The 16,506-nt window shown below is 51.5% G+C and overlaps 1 protein-coding gene across 1 annotated transcript; it reads left to right on the top strand.

Moving 5' to 3' along the window:
• Positions 1–1,741: 1,741 nt before the first annotated feature.
• Positions 1,742–13,500, top strand: gars1 (glycyl-tRNA synthetase 1). Its single transcript, XM_042332185.1, has 17 exons — positions 1,742–1,838; positions 2,806–2,907; positions 3,446–3,548; positions 4,024–4,165; positions 4,754–4,842; positions 5,493–5,569; positions 6,094–6,239; positions 6,914–7,063; positions 7,523–7,685; positions 8,210–8,374; positions 9,097–9,204; positions 9,936–10,081; positions 10,785–10,870; positions 11,339–11,448; positions 12,083–12,176; positions 12,555–12,745; positions 13,195–13,500. Exons 1-17 carry the CDS (start codon positions 1,776–1,778, stop codon positions 13,318–13,320), a joined length of 2,061 nt encoding a protein of 686 aa, XP_042188119.1. The 5' UTR covers positions 1,742–1,775; the 3' UTR covers positions 13,321–13,500.
• Positions 13,501–16,506: the final 3,006 nt, after the last annotated feature.

The raw sequence follows: 16,506 nt of genomic DNA, 5'->3' as shown, positions 1-16,506 counted from the left end.
AACTATATACTGTATCCCCAGATATTATTTCCTAACAGAAATCTATCTCATTCGTTCTTGCAACAAATCACACTTTCTGCTTCCACCGTTTGTCTCCCTAAGGTTCACTACTCGCTCACTGAAGTAGCGTTTCCACAGATTTGTTGTGAATTTACCCCCTTCTCAATAGCAGGCCGAGACATCGGGTTTTATTGTTCAGCACAAGATAAAACAGCTTAGCATGATTTGCTCCAGCTGTCTGGAAATCAAGAGGTTTGTGGTTTGATCAATCAACAACAAAACAACAACTTGTAAATACACAGCGCCCTTCATGCCGGACGGCGTCTCAGAGCGCTTGACCAGTCAGTGGGGGTAGCAAGCAAGAAAGAGGGGGAAGTGTGGAGAAAAGGCAGGTGGTGGGGTGGGGGTACTGGTGGAGAACTCGGCTGAGATGAAGCAGAAAAGGTTCAGGTAATACCCAATATCAATGGTGACGGGGAGCCACCTGGTGGACATAGCTGGATAAGGGGACATCAACAAGTTGCATATAATAATAATAATAATCCTCGTGTTGTTGGACGTCTCAAAGCGCTTCACAGAATACGCTGTAAAGTGGATTGGCTGTATGTTTTGTAGACGAAACGTGACCACCAATTACGTACAGCAGTGCCCCACAAACAGCCGTGGATTATTACTCCCGGAAAGCGATCCGCCAATCGACTAACAACCGGGTTCCTACGCAGAGAGGCATGCGGAGTAAGGAAACTCGCTTGATTTTTCGCCTCGCCCGGGTCCTCTCTCTCTTGCGAGCTGGGGGGGGGGGGTTGGAATCGGAAGGGTTGGAGAGCAGGGGAGGGTGGCTGAAAGCACGATCAAAGAGGAAAGTCTCGAGACAGGCCTTGAAGGAGTCGGGGGGGTGGAGGGTTGGGGCGGTGGGGATGACGCGGAGGGACTGTGGGATAGAAGGTGAGAGCAGAAAGGCCTGGGTGGAGGGGACAGGGCAGGGGGACGCGAAGCGGAGGGAGCGGGCAGGCCGTAGAGATAGGGAGGAGCAGTGGACCGCGGTGCAGAAGACCGCGGTGCAGGGCTTCAAAGGTGAGGACGAGTATCTTGAACCCTATCCTCTGGGTTACGGGGAGCAGTGGAGCCGGGTGAGGGTGGGGCTGAGAGGGTCACGGAGCCCGACATCAGGAGAGCTGTGGAGGGAAGAGTTGGGAAGTCTACGTTCGCGTGAGACGATGCCAGACGCCAAAGTGGGAAGGGAAGGAGTTCAAGGCGGAGAGTTTTCAGGGGGACGTTACAGATGGTTTGAGAGAGAGAGAGAGAGAGGGCGGCGGCGGTGGCGGCGGAAAGATACATAGAGCGTCACAAGATCGGTTCAGACGGAGAAGGTCCCTTCGGTCCAAGTCCAGGACCTCCATCGCCGTCCCCGTCCCGGTCCCCCCGTCGCACCGTCAAGCTCCCAGTGTCCTGGCCTCACCCTCGCGGGGCCGAATGTCCTGCTCCGAAATCTTATGCAACGATTGTTATTATTATTATTATTGTTATTGTTGTTATTATTATTGTTATTATTATTATTATTTGGCGAATGTGCGGGAGCGGATCACAGAGAGAGAGAGAGAGCGATGTGGCGAATGTGCTGAGGGCGGAATCGCAGTCGGTGTTGCATCAGCCGCATGAGGCGGGCGGTGTGTGCGCTGTCAGTGCCGCTGTCCCTCCGCCTCAGCCTCAGCCTCAGCTTCAGCTCCCGCCCCCTCTGCCCCTCGCCCCCCACCCCCCGGCGCCCACACCCCGCCATGGAGCCCGACCAGGCCGCCGAGAGGGCGCTCGCCCCGCTCCGACAGGCCGTCAAACTGCAGGTAACTCACTGTCCCCCGCAACCCCTCACCCCTCACCCCCCCCCGCAACCCCTCACCCCCAACCCCTCCCTCCCCCGCCACCAACCCCTCACCCCAACCCCCCCCAACCCCTGAGCTTCACCCCAACCCTCCCCCGCAACCCCTCACCCCTCACCCCCAACCCCCCAACCCCTGAGCTTCACCCCCAACCCTCCCCGCAACCCCTCACCCCTCACCCCCAACCCCTCCCCCCAACCCCCACCCCTCCCCCACCCCTCCCCCGCCACCCCTCCCCCCCACCCCTCCTCCCGCGACCCCTCCCCCCCAACCCCTCCCCCCTCCCCCCACCCCTCCCCTCCTGAGCTTCACCCCCTGACCCTCACCCCCAACCCCCCCACCCCTGAGCTTCACCCCCTCCCCCACCCCTGACCCTGACCCTCACCCCCACCCCCTGACCCCACCCCTCACCCGCTATATAAAAATGTACTTTGGTATTAAATTGTATAGTCGTAAAGTTTGTGGTCTGTAAAGTGCTCTATATGAAGAACACTATATGTATGTATATGTATATATGTATTATATATAGTTGTTGTCGTTGTGACTGTGGTTTGTAGCCGAACGGCATGACATTTGTTTCCTTTCCTCGCCCCTTCCGCACAGTTCTCTGCCTTGTCCCCTCGTTTCCACTGATGCACACGGACATTTGTGCCGGTGTTACACTTGGTTTCTTTTAAATACTGATAAAACATTTCTCCTCTCCCCCCTCCACCGCCCACATCTTGTCAGCCCAGATGTGTGATCTGCTCTGACCTGTACCTGCGACTGCCACGAAGGTGGAAGGCGAACTGGAGGACCTTAGCCTTTTTCATATAGCATTTCTTACGTCCTTATGTATTTAGTTTGGCTTTCGTGACCAGAAGCTGCTGTTGCATTACTGACCTGTGGAGTACACTCTTAACCTCTTTCTGTTCCCCGTTTCCTTCCACAGGGAGAACTCGTTCGGAAACTGAAAGAAGAAAAATGCCCAAAGGTGGATATTGATAAGGCAGTAGCAGAGCTCAAAGCTCGTAAGAGGATCCTGGAGGCCAAGGTATTAGCTTGATTCAGTATTTACGTAACAAAATTGCTGGCGAAAGAATCGCCTTCCACCATCCTGGCAGTCACTTGTCATGTCGGGCCCCAAACTACATACTGTATCCCCAGATATTATTTTCTAGCAGAAATCTATCTAATTTGTTCTTGAAACAGACAACATTTTCTGCTTCTCACAATCCCAGCACTTCCCAAGGACTGCACCGGAATGTCAGCCTCCAACGTGAGTTTACTTTGTGAGTTCAAAATCCCGACGAGGAGCTTGAACCCACAACCTTCTGACTCTGAGGCGAGAGCGCTGTCCTGACTGGGACGGCTGACAGACGTTTTGATATGGCAAAATGCTGAATGAAATGCAACTTATCAAGGAAAAAAATTGAACAGTTATGTTCACCTCTTCCCCCTCCCTCTCTCTCTGATTCCTCCACTGTCAAGCGCTCCAGGACGCTGAAGGGTGCTGTATAAATGCAAGTTGTTGTTGCTGTGTTCAGTTCCTGATGGAATTCAATGTAATGTTTCATCCCCGTCCCCGGCAGGAATTATCGCTTCAGCCGCAGGATGACATTGTGGACAGAGCTAAAATGGAGGACACTTTGAAGAGGAGGTTCTTCTATGACCAGGCTTTCTCTATCTATGGAGGTAGGACATCAAGTTCCATTTCACGATCAACCTCAGTGAGCGGCTGAGGGCAACAACGACAACAAATGACACTGGTACAAATCAGGAGGACGTCCCAAGGCCCTGCACAATCAGGGATTTGGACCCGAGCTGGGGATTGGGATCAGGAGGGATGGAGGGCCGGGAGGGTTGGGGTAGGAGGGTGATCGAAGGCGCGATCGAAGAGGAAGATCTTGCTTGAGCCCGGCCCTGAATGAGGCAAGGGAGGGAGCAAGGCAAAAGGAATGTGAGATGGAGTTCCAAAGGATGGGGGAAGAGAAGTTGAAGGCCCGACAGCTGATGGTGGAGCGCATTGGACGGGGCACAAGGAGCAGGCGTCAAAGACGTGATGAGGCACTATATCTTGCAACTGCAAGAATTATTATTTTTATTATCTATCTGGCATAGTGTGTTCAGACGTGATGAGCTGAATGGCCTCCCCGTGTTTCCCCTCCAGGTGTAAGTGGCCTCTACGACTTTGGGCCTGTTGGCTGTGCTCTGAAGAACAACATGCTGCAGCTTTGGCGTCAGCACTTCATCCAGGAGGAGCAGATCCTCGAGATCGACTGCACCATGCTCACTCCCGAGGCCGTCCTCAAGTAAGTCTGGTTTCTGACACTGACACACGTGGAAACCTATCACCTTTGCTTAACAATCTCCAAACCAAACTGAGAATTCCATGCATCCCACTTACGTGGAAGTCCCAGAGAGAGACTGTTGGAATGGAATGCGCTCTCCCCCTCTCTCTCTCTCTCTCTCTCCTCTGAGGGACGCATCCTGCTTAACAAATTCCGGAATGTACTAGGCGCAGGTTGGCAAGAGTCAAGGCTTGGGGGGAGCCCAGCGTGTGCGTTGGGGTAACGGCTGGAGTCATTCGGCGGTGTTGGGTGTTAACAATGCAAGAGCTGCCTGTTTACTCCACTCCTGCTGCCTGCTTTGATCTTTACTCGCTTTGGGGAAGCCAGCGTAAGTGAGTACTATTTTGCCTTGCAGAACTGAGTCGTTTTAGGTGCAGCCTTATTTATCCTTGGCTTCTGAGGAGCTTGAGCACAACAACAAACTTGCACTTACATCGCGTCCTCCATGTCCTCCATGTCCTCCATGGAGGGTAGCATCTCAGAGCGCTTAAAACCTTGGGAATCACCATTTACCCAAGGCCGCCCCCTCTCTCTCTCTCTCTGTTGCAGAACATCCGGCCATGTTGATAAATTTGCCGATTACATGGTAAAGGACGGGAAGAATGGGGAGTGTTTCCGAGCTGACCACCTGCTGAAAGGTAGAGAGAGCACTGACCAGAGCCATTATAGCCCTCTCCTCCTCTTCCCCTCACCTCCACTCTCCCCCTACTTTGCTCACCTCCTGTCCCGCTGGGGTGCTGTAAAGGCACTTGGGGGTTCTGGAGAATATACTCAGCATGGAAGCCACAGGAGAAACTGCTGTAGTGGTACATTTGTTTAACTTCCTAAAGTCAATTGGAGTCCTGTAATTCAGTGGGTAGAGCACTGGCCTTGTAAGCAAAAAGACCTGGGTTCGATTCCCAGCAGGGCGAAATGTTGGGCACGTTTCCTTACTCCACACGCCTCTGTTTACTCAGCGTAAGTAGAAACCCGGGTGTTAGTTGATTGGCGGATCGATTTTCCGGGGATAAAAATCCCTTATAAAAATATTTAAATTTGGTCACTTAATCCACGACTTTGTGGGGACGCTGCTGTGTGCAATTGGCTGCCGTGTTTCACCCACAAAATATACAGTCAATTCACTTTACAGTCTATTCAGTGAAGCGCTTTGAGACGTCTCGGAGACATGATAGGACGCCATATCAAATGCAAGGATTATTATTAAGTGCAGTGCAGCTTCTGTTGCTTTTGAAACGAGTGAGATTGTGAACGAGCCGGGATTCTGACTAACTGGCCTCTGCTCTTACAGCTCACCTGGAGAAGCTGATGTCTGACAAGAAATGTTCTGCGGAGAAGAAAACAGAAATGGAAAATGTCATCGTACAGGTGAGGCGCACCATGAGTTCCTGGCGTTCGCCAGCAGGGTGGGCACTCCCTCCAGTGGATCCTGTGAAGCGCTTTATGAAGTCGTTCTGACATGACAAGGCACTGCGACAAATGAAGATCCTCTCACTTGTTTTCAAATCTCTCCGTGCCCTGGCACCTCCCTCCCTCTCCGACCTGCTTAAACCCTCTCCACCACCCACTGCCTCTGGTCGACTGGCTCCAGCCTCCTCCTCGTCCCTTGTACCCTCCGCTCCACCATCAGTGGCTGCACCTTCAGCCACTACACTCTGGAAGTCTCTCTCAATCCCTCCGCCTTTCCCCCCCTTCCCTCTCCAATTTGAAATCCCGTCTAAAGACCTTTTTGATTCTACTTATGGTCGGTCACTGCCCCTCTCCCTGGCTCGGGTCAGGCTTCGCTACGGTGAAGCACTCCGGGATGCTGCTCCTTGTGAGGGGGAATACGTTGTTATTGTTGATTTTTTTAAAAGAAATTAAAATTGTGATTTTATTTTTTGTTCTGTCAGATGGACAATTACAGCCAACAGGAGCTGGCAGAGCTGTTTATCACATACAGCGTCAAGTCCCCAGTCACCGGCAACGACCTGTCTGCTCCCATCTCCTTCAATCTCATGTTTCAGACTTCCATTGGACCTGGGGGCAACACGGCAGGGTGAGGCTATGTGAACGCTGTGTGTGTGTGTGTATGTGCGTGCGCGCGTGTGTATATACGTGTGTGAGTGGTGTGTGTGCGTGTCTCTGATCAGCTCTATCTGTGTCTTGTGTACGTGTCTCTGATTGCCTCAATCTATGTCTGTGGTGTGCGTATCTGCGCATATCTCTCTCTCCCTCTCTCTGATCACCTCTCTCTGTATGCCTGTGGTGTGCGCGACTCTGCGTGTATAGCTGATGTAAATACAGTCACCTCCATTCCTCCACCACCCTTCCCTCGGTGTCTGGCACCAGCTCTAAAGTCATTCAAGATATTACCCTAAGTTAAAGGTGCTGTATAAATTCAAGCTGTGTTTCAAATAATCGTTACTGCAGTACTACCACTAATTGCCCGACAGTGGCAGCAATGAGCTGTTATCAGAGGACAGATAACAATAATAATCCTTGCACTTGACATAGCGCCTTATCACATCTTCGAGATGTCTCAAAGCGCTTCACTGTGAAGTGAATTGACTGTATATTTTGTGGGCGACCTCCCACCCCCACCACCGAGCTTCCTACCCCTCCTGACCCCAACTCGCAGCTCGGATCCAAAACCCCCTGACTGTCCAGCACACCGGGACATCTTTCCGACGTGAGGGGCGCTGTACAAATGTGATTTGTTGTTGTTTGCAGCTATCTCAGACCAGAGACGGCCCAGGGAATCTTCCTCAACTTCAAAAGGCTGCTGGAGTTCAATCAGGGAAAACTTCCGTTCGGCGCTGCTCAAATAGGGAATTCCTTCCGGAATGAGATCTCACCACGGTCTGGCCTTATCCGAGTCAGGTAACGGGATTTCATACCTTAACCTTTTGGGATCTGACCTTGTTCTCTCTCTGATCGCCTCCAGGTCCTTTAATCCTCCCCTACTTTGGTTGTGTTCGAAGCCTCTAATGCCTACACCAGTCTTCAAATCCCTTCATACCCTGGCACCTCCCTACCCCACTACTTGCTGCCTCCGCTCGACTGGCCCCGGTCTCCTTCTTGTCCCCCGTCCCCTCCGCTCCACCATCTGTGGCCGTGCTTTCAGCCTCTACGCCCCGAAACTCTGGAATTCTCTTCCACAATCCCTGTGCTTTGCCCCCTCCTTCCCCAGCTTCAGGTCGCAGCTGAAGACCTCCCTCTTCGACCGCGCTTACGGTCACCTCCCCCCAGGTTGGTGTTGTGCTCCGCCACTGTCAAGCACTCTGGGACGCTGCCCTGCGTGAGGGGCGCGGTGTGAACGCAGGTTGTTGTTGTTGGCAGAGAGTTCACCATGGCGGAAATCGAGCACTTTGTGGACCCTAACGAGAAGGAGCATCCTCGCTTCCCCGCGGTGGCTGATCTGCAGCTGACCCTGTACTCCAGCGAGGCCCAGGTCAACGGGCAGTCGGCACAAAAAATGCGGCTCGGGGACGCGGTGAATGAGGTAAAGCGCTGGCCAGCGGCCGGGCAGGTTTGCGGGTAGAGAGCTGGGGGAGTTGGGTCAGAGGTGGGAGGTCAGTTATTGGGTGATGGGCTTGAGCCAGTTAAAGAAAGCAGGTTATGGCGTTCGTGGATGATCTGGATTGTGGGCAGTTTTGGACCTGATGGGAGTTCAACAAACTCTTCTCATTCATTTATAAAAATCTTAATGATAATAACCTTGTATTTGATATAGCGCCTTATCATGTCTTCATCTCAAAGCACTTCACAGAATACACTGTAAAGTCAATTGACTTTTGTGGGCGAGATGCACACGCACTAAAATCTAGTGTGAGGGTGGAGAGAGAGAGAGAGATCGATAAGAATAATAATCCGTGCATTTGATATAACTCCTTATCACGTTGCTGAGACATCTCATCTCAAAGCGCTTCACAGGATACACTGTAAAGTGAATTGACTTAACTTTAATTGACATGACAGAGAGAGAGAGAGAGAGAGACTAACAACCTGTCTGTGTTTCTGTTTCAGGGGCTCATCAACAACTCGGTGCTCGGCTACTTCATCGGCCGCATCTTCCTCTTCCTCACCAAGGTCGGCGTCTCGCCCAACAAGCTGCGTTTCCGCCAGCACATGGACAATGAGATGGCCCACTACGCCTGCGACTGCTGGGACGCTGAGTCCAAGACCTCTTATGTAAGCTCTAGCTTCTCGTCCTCATCTAAACAAAACGTTACATTTACACCTTTCACATTAGGCGGTAGTCCCGAGATGCTGGACAGTCGGGGATTTGGACCCGAGCTGGGGGTTGGGATCAGGAGGGGTGGAGGGCACGGAGGGTAGGGGTAGGAGGGTGGCCGAAGGCACGGCCTAAGAGGAGGTTCTTGAGATGGGCCTTAAAGGAGGCCAGGGAGGGGGCAAGGCAAAGGAAGAGTGGGATGGAGTTCCCAAGGGTGGGGGCAGAGAGGCTAAAGGCCCGACCACTCACCATACAGACAGTGTCTCGCTTGGGACCTGGAAACGCATAACACGGTCACTTCACAGAAGTGTTTGCGTAAGCGAATGCGGTAGCTAATTGCGCACAGCAGTGCGGTCATGTGTTGATTGACCAATTTTTTTAAAAAAAAGCATTATTTATGTGGAGGGATTATTATCCCCGGAAAAGCAATCCGCCAATCGACTAACAACTGAGTTCCTACTTACTGCTCGGTAAACAGGCGCGTGGAGTAAGGAAACTTTCCCAACTTTTCTCCCTGCCTGGAATTGAACCCAGGTCCTCTCGATTGCGAGATACAGGACTCCATTATCATTATTGATGGACACAAGCCATTGTTATGTTGCCTAACCTCCGATGTTACTATTTATGCTATTGTTCTGTGTGTGTGTGAATGTTTTTTCTGTGTCTCTCCCTTCTCCAGGGTTGGATTGAGATTGTGGGTTGTGCTGACCGGTCTTGCTATGACCTGACCTGCCACGCCAAGGCTACCAAGGTGGCCCTGGTCGCTGAGAAGCCTCTAAAGGAGCCCATATCCTTGGTTTGGTTGAAGCTTGTGGTCGTAGCTGATTCTTGCTTGTGAAGTGTGCCAGCGGCTCTCTCAAAATCCCAAAGAGATTTTACAAGCATACGAGGAGGCCATTCAGCGCTCATTGCTATTGCTCCTGCGCTCACTCTCTCTGAAGGAGCTGTTCGTTTTGTCCCACTTCCTGCTGTTTCCACACCCCCCCATATACACACACACACACACACTTTTAGATAACAACTTGCATTTTACACAGCGCCCTTCACTCGGGATAGTGTCTCAAAGAGTTTTAACTGTGGTGGAATTCGACTCAGAGCTGGGGGGTGGAGGTGGCGCATCGAAGGGATTGAGGCAGAGAGTTACAGGGTTTCAAGGCATAGCATCTGAAAACACGGACGCCGATGGTGGAACGGTGCGACTGGGCTCGAGGGAGAAGCAGGAGGCCGGAGCAATTCAATATAGGCTTGTGTATTGTAGGGAGGTGCCAGGGCATGAAGGGATTTTTAAACGAGTGTCAGGATCTTGAAATCGATCCACGCTGCAATCGGGAGCCAGTGGAGCCTGGCGAGGACTGCGAATTTGGTGCGGGTGAAAGAGTTTTGATTGAATAGTATTTTATCAATGGTGAAGCTGGGGAGACCGGTGAGGAGGGCGTCGGGATAATCGCGGTGAGAGCTTTGTGGGAGGAAGCAAGTCGAGTTGGACTTGGACGTTGTTTCCCTTGACTCACGTCGCACAGGACGGTCAGTGTGGTCCAGTTTGAGCCAAACAAAGGGGCCATCGGCAAGGAGTTCAAGAAAGAGGCCAAGGTGGTGATGGAGTATCTGAGCAACTGTGACGAGGCTTACATCACTGAGGCGGAGCTGCTGCTGTCTGAGAAAGGGTATGGACATCACCTAACAGCCAGTACAACAACAAGTACTTGTGTTTACTCAGCACCCTTCGCGTGAATAATTAATATAATTATCCTCGCATTTGATATAGTGCCCTGTCACATCGTCGAGACAACAACAACAACAACAACAAGATTCCATTTATAGAGCGCCTTTCACGTCAGGAGGACGTCCCAAGGCGCTGCACAGTTGGGTCATGACCCGAGCATTGGGGAGATGGTCAGGGTGAGGGGAGGGAAGGGAGGGAGCGAGGAGGGGGGAAATGGTCAGGGTGAGGGGAGGGAAGGGAGGGAGCGAGGAGGAGGAAGAGAGGCGAGAGGGGAGCTGAAGGCACGGTCAAAGAGAAAGGTTTTGAGACCGGCCTTGAAGGAGGAAAGGGAGGACGTCTCAAAGCGCTTCACAGAAATAGAAATAATTGTTTACTGTGAAGTGTAGTGACTGTATTTTGCAGCAGACAATTTGCTCACAGCAATGACCCACAAACGGCCACGGAAGCTCGTTTTATCTGGGGGTGGGGGGGGTGGGAATTGTCGGTCAGGACACTGAGAGAAACCGCCTTCTCTTTTGCAACAGTGCGGCGGGGTTTTTAACGTCCACCTGAACAGGCACCTGAGTTTGATGCCTCGTCCAAAGGGTAGCACCCGGCACCATCTTGGAAGCTGAATCTGATTCTCTCATCTCTTTCCCCAACAGGGAATTCCCAGTAGAGGCCGGAGGGAAAACCTTTGTCTTAACGAAGAATATGGTCGGAGTCAAAAGATCCCAAAAAACCTTACACGGTGAGTGTCTGTCTCCGGTTATGGTCTCGGACAGAGGGGTCAGGCCTTTTGGTTGCTGAGGGGCCGGATGCGGGATTAAAGGGGGCTACATCAGCAATATTTTATCCTGTTGCCGGGCGGAGCCTGAGCCCCCACCGGTGACCATCTCTTGATTGACTCGGGGGCCTACGTGTGTGTCGTCTGTATTTATCCATTGGACAATGAAATCGGTAATATTTTGTGGGCCAGATGTGGCCCGTGGGCCGCCAGTTGGACCACGCTGATCTAGGTTATGGTTGGTCCCTTTTTAAGCTCTAGCCCTAAACCCCCCACCCCCCACCCACATTTTCCATTTATCCCCCCACCCGTCTCCTAAAGGAGTGAACAACTAGCAGTTACCCCCCCATCCACACGCACCCACATTCACACGAGCGCGCACACATCCACAGCAGCGCTGACTGATACCCCTCTCTTGCTTTTCCGCTTCAGTCGAAGAAATCGTCCCAAGTGTGATCGAGCCGTCCTTTGGCATCGGGAGAATCATGTACACGGTCTTCGAGCATACATTTCGCATCCGGGAAGGAGATGAACAGAGGACAGTAAGTGTGCGCTGTCGTACATTGGTCCTCACTAACTGGGGACCCCTCCATTCCGTTTCCCCCCCCGCGTTCATTGGGCTGTTCAATCGCACAGTTACGGAGACGCAGAGACCTGTAGCTCAGTGGTTAGAGCGCTTGCCTTGCGGATGTGACTCCCAGGCAGGGCGAAACATTGGCCCTTACTTACTCCACATTTACCGAGTAAGTAGGAACCCGGTTGTTAGATAATCGATAACCCGATTGACAGATCACTTTCTGGGGGTAATAATCCCTTTAAAAAATATGTGTATATTTGGTCCCTCAATCCACGACTGTTTGTGGGGACGCTGCTGTGTGCAATTGGCTGCTGCGTTTCACCCACAAAATATACAGTCAATCCATTATACAGTGTATTCTGTGAAGCGCTTTGAGACGCCTCAAATTCGTGATAAGGCACTATATCAAATGAGAATATTATTATTATTGTTGGCATAACCGCAAGTCCCTCAAAGCGATGTGAATTGAATGACCAATTTATCTGAGGAATATCTGTCGCGGTCGATGCCGTCTGCTTGGCTCCTATGTCGCTCTGGGATGTTTCCTGTGTCCCAGCCTTGATCATTCCACTCGGGTTTACATCTCTTTCTTTCGACAGTATTTCAGCTTCCCGGCAACTGTGGCTCCATTTAAGTGTTCGGTGCTTCCACTAAGTCAGAACCAGGAGTTTGTACCGTTTGTGAGAGAGCTGTGTGAGTATTCATAACGTCGTATCTGTATGTCTGTCTGTATGTCTGTCTTTCTGCTTTTATTTGTTTAAGACTTTCTAGGGGAGGGGAGAGTGAGTTTCTTGTGAATCTATTTAATTACAGTGATAATGATAATAGTCGCCAATCGACAAACAAGCGGGTTCCTACATACTGCTGGATAAACAGAGATGTGTGGAGTAAGGAAACTTGCCTAAGGTTTTGCTCTGCCCAGGGAATCGACCCCGGATCCTCTCGCTTGCGAGGCGAGGGCTCTAACCAATATGCTGCAGGTCGGATGGCACCTCCAGTGTTGTGACTGCGATCGATTGACCGTGTATCTTGTGGGCGAAAGGCTTTTATTTTTCTCTGCTCTCTCCACAGCTGAGGCTCTGACCAGGAACGGGGTGTCCCACAAGGTGGATGACTCTTCGGGCTCCATCGGCAAGCGATACGCTCGCACCGACGAGGTGGGCGTGGCCTTTGGTATCACCATCGACTTTGACACGGTCAATAAAGTGCCTCACACTGCAACACTGAGGGACCGGGACTGCATGAGGCAGGTCCGAGCTGAGGTAGGTGCTCGCGGTTGCTCAGGGTGTCCTTACTTACCCTCCGAACCCCTACCATCCCGCCCTCCACCCCCTCCTGATCCCAACCACCAGCTCAGGTGCGGATCCCTGACTGTCCAGCGCCTTGGAACATCCTCCTGACGGGAAAGGCGCTGTGTAAATGTAATTTATTGTTGCAGATGAATCAACCGCCCCATCACTACGGGTTTAATATAAAAGTATAATAATCTTCGTGTTTGATATAATCCTGGCATTTGATATAGCGCCTCATTTTGGATTAGAGCCCTCTCAAAGCGCTTCACAGAATATACTGTAAAGTGTAGTGACTGCGTATTTTGTGGGCGAAACGCGGCAGCCAATTACGCATGACTACTGAATGAATTGAGCAGATGAAGCGCGGGTGGGACAGGATGGGATGGCTCAGTCCTTCTCCTTGTCTCGGCCACTCACAGGTGTCGGAGCTGCCCCAGCTGGTGAGGGACCTGGCCAACGGGACACGATCCTGGGCTGACATCGAGGCCGCCTACCCCCTGTTTGTGGCCCAGGAGACCGGCAAGAAGGAAATGATCGAGGAATGAGGGGCATGTGGCAGGCTGATTCATCTTACCCCCTCTCCCTCCTCTGTGTCACATCAACAAATACTCCTCCCCCCCCCCCCCAACCCATCGCAACCACATGCACAGATTCTGCATAGGAATTTGCTGGGGAAAGAAGACCAAGGTCCATCCAGTTCACCTTCCTTCCACCATCCTGGCAGTCGCTTGACATGTCGTGTTGCCCCCCCCCCACCACCACCGCCCTCCTCCCCCGCCCATCAGAATCTCCCTCTTCTCCCCCGAGCAGATTCGCTTCCCACCCCCACCCGCTCTCCCTGAGTATCACAAGCCTTTTGTCCGTTACCTTTCACCCTCCGGCGAATCCCCCGGAGAATCAGGAACTCTTGTCTCCTGTACAGACTGATCCCCACCCCCCACAAATCCACGTCTCTCTCTGCACTTTACCATATACTCCGTTTGATTCTCTCAAATAAAATCCAAATCCAAATCCCTGACTGTCCAGCGCCTCGGGACGTCCTCCCGACATGAAAGACGCTGCGTGAATGTAATATGTTGTCTCAAAGCGTATCATGGGGAATCGCTGTGTAGTGACTGTTTATTTGTAGAGACTGATTTTTTGCACGTACCCATAAATAGCCATAATGTGAACAACTGGTTTTATTTGGGGCATTGTTGGCTTGGACACGGGGCAAATCCCTTCGCTTCAGTCAGGGTCTTTAACGTCTACCTGAACAGGCACAGAGAGAACCTCGGGTCTAACGTCTTGTCTGAAGGACGACACCTCTTAATGCAGTGCTCTCCTCGTACTGCACTGGAGCATCTGCCTGGTTTGTGAGCTCAAAGGAAGTCTTTGGTCAGTCGGGTGTCTCGGGGAGAGGAGCAGGGAGATGGGAGAATGCTGACACCTGTCTCCTGTACATTCCTATATTGTACTGTATATCGCACAACCTCAACAAAGTGATAAATGACAGAAAACCTCTCCGTGTTCTGTTTTTTTCTGCGCTCTGTTTGTTTGTTAATTGCTTCTGTGCTTTCCTCAGAATCAAAGAATCTTACAGCACAGAAGGAGGCCATTCGGCCCATCGCTTCTGTACCCCAACTAGTCCCCACTTCCCCACTCTTACTCCACAGCCTTTCATATTCCTGTTCAAATATCTATACAATTCCCTTTTGAAAGTTATTATTGAATCTGCTTCAATCAGTGCATTCCAGACCGTTAAAAAAAAAGATAATTTCTCCTCGTCTCCCCTCCGGTTCTTTTGACGATTTATCTTCCGATGCGTTTGCTTAAAACAGCAATTATGCTTTTGGGAACTGGCAAGAGACAAAAAAAAAAGAGGGATTTTCAATCAAATCAAATCGAATCAGTGCTGGTGGTGACAGGGCAGTCAGCCTGGTTTGGTGAGGGGGAAGGTGACCAAACCTCCACTCAAGCGGTTTAGGAATACAGGAACAGGAGGAGGCCATTCAGCCCATCAAGCCTGTTTCACAGCGTTACTAGATATTGGCAGACCTTCTAATCCCCTTGCCCCTCCCTTTTGCAGTTCCCCGCAATACCCTTGACTACCTAAATATTTTTAAATATGGACACCATGTTTGATGATAATAATAATAATCCTTACCTTTGCCTTATCACGTGGTGGAGACGTCTCACAGCACTTCATCAGATATACTTAAAGTGGAGTGTATTTTGTGGGCGAAATGTAGCAGACCATTCGCGCACAGCGCTGTCCTGCAAACTCATTATCAATAAATTTTTTAATTATGAATAATTAAGTGTTAATAATTCTTATTATCAATAGGACTCTTTAGCAGTGCGCTGGGTTTCCGGGTGCAGCTGACTCAAAGAACACCCCAAACGGCTATACATCTGAATTAGTTTGCGGGACGCTGCTGTGCGCAAATGTCTGCCGCGTTGGGCAAAAGAGAAATATTAAATGGGAGGGGGACGGTGGTGGGGGGCGCGAGAGGGGGGAAATATAAAAACGTTAAGCAAAAAAAAGAAAGCAAAATGCAATGTTCTCTCAGGTCTCCGCTCGCTTCAGGTGTGCCTTTATTCCCATCTCTCTTTGATTTCCTTTTTCCTTGCCTTCCTCTCTTCGCTCCCCCCCCCCCCCCGCACAGTCACCGCTTTAAGCGTGTTTTAATTGTTCCCGTACACACCGAGGCATCTCTTTTGTCTCGGCCGCAAAGCTCCTAAGCAGAGGCTGAATGAGCGTGTCCTTGATAGCCGGAACTCGGGGAGCAAACCCTTTGTAAAGTTTCCAGCGCTTTCTCATTGTGCGCTCTCATTGTGCGGTTTCTTTTGTCGCTTGTACCTCGCCGTGCGCATTGCTCGAACCTCAGCTAACAAGAGGTTTGCTGCCTCCTAACCCCCCCAACCCCACACCACACATACACACACACGCGCACGCACGCACGCACACCACCATCATCACCATCAGCGAGTGACCGAGCCTTCGGTCACTGGGCAGTCCCATCGCGTAGTGAGTAGCCCTTTCGCCCCGCAAAGCGAGAGGGCGCAGATTCAGTTCCCAGACCAGGCGAAACCACAGGCACGCTTCCTCACTCTCCCCCCCCACCCGCCTCTGTTTACGTAGCAGTAAGTAGGAACCCGTTATGTTAAGTCGGATTAACCCTCCAAATAATAATAATAATTATAATAATTTGGTCGCTCGATCCACCCCTGTTTGAGGGGCCGCTCTCGCGAGCAATCTCGCCGCCCCGTTTCGCCCGCAAAATACACAGTCGACTGACTGTACATTATAGGCTGTGAAGGACTTTTAAGACGTCTCAATGTGACGAGGCGCACTAGCAAGTGGAAGGATTATTAAGGTTGGGCGCGGTGGCTCAGTCGGTTGCGCGCTTGCCTCGGTGTCAGAAGGCTTTGGGTTCAAACCCCCCCACATCAGGACTTTGAGCTCGCAGTCTAGACTGACTCTAGGCTGACTGGGGGGAGCACGAGCGTTGTCGAGGGGCCGTGCTTCGGACGAGACTTTAAGCAGGTCCCAGTTGGGCATTAAAGACCCTGTTCGAAAAGAGAAGGGGGTTTCTCCGTCCCCAGTGTCCTGGCCAACAACCCCCCCCCCCACCAATAATAATAGTCGCAAGGATTATTATTATTGATAACCCGCCAGACAGCAAACCTCCGTCTAATCTGCAGGGGCAGCAGCAGCCAGATTACACCACCGTCGTAACCTTACACCG

The sequence above is a fragment of the Callorhinchus milii genome, unplaced genomic scaffold (genome assembly GCF_018977255.1).
Source record: "Callorhinchus milii isolate IMCB2004 unplaced genomic scaffold, IMCB_Cmil_1.0 Scaffold2, whole genome shotgun sequence".
Taxonomy (NCBI): Eukaryota; Metazoa; Chordata; class Chondrichthyes; order Chimaeriformes; family Callorhinchidae; genus Callorhinchus; species Callorhinchus milii.
Note: the sequence above shows the minus strand (reverse complement) of the source record. Positions and strands in the feature narration are given on the sequence as shown.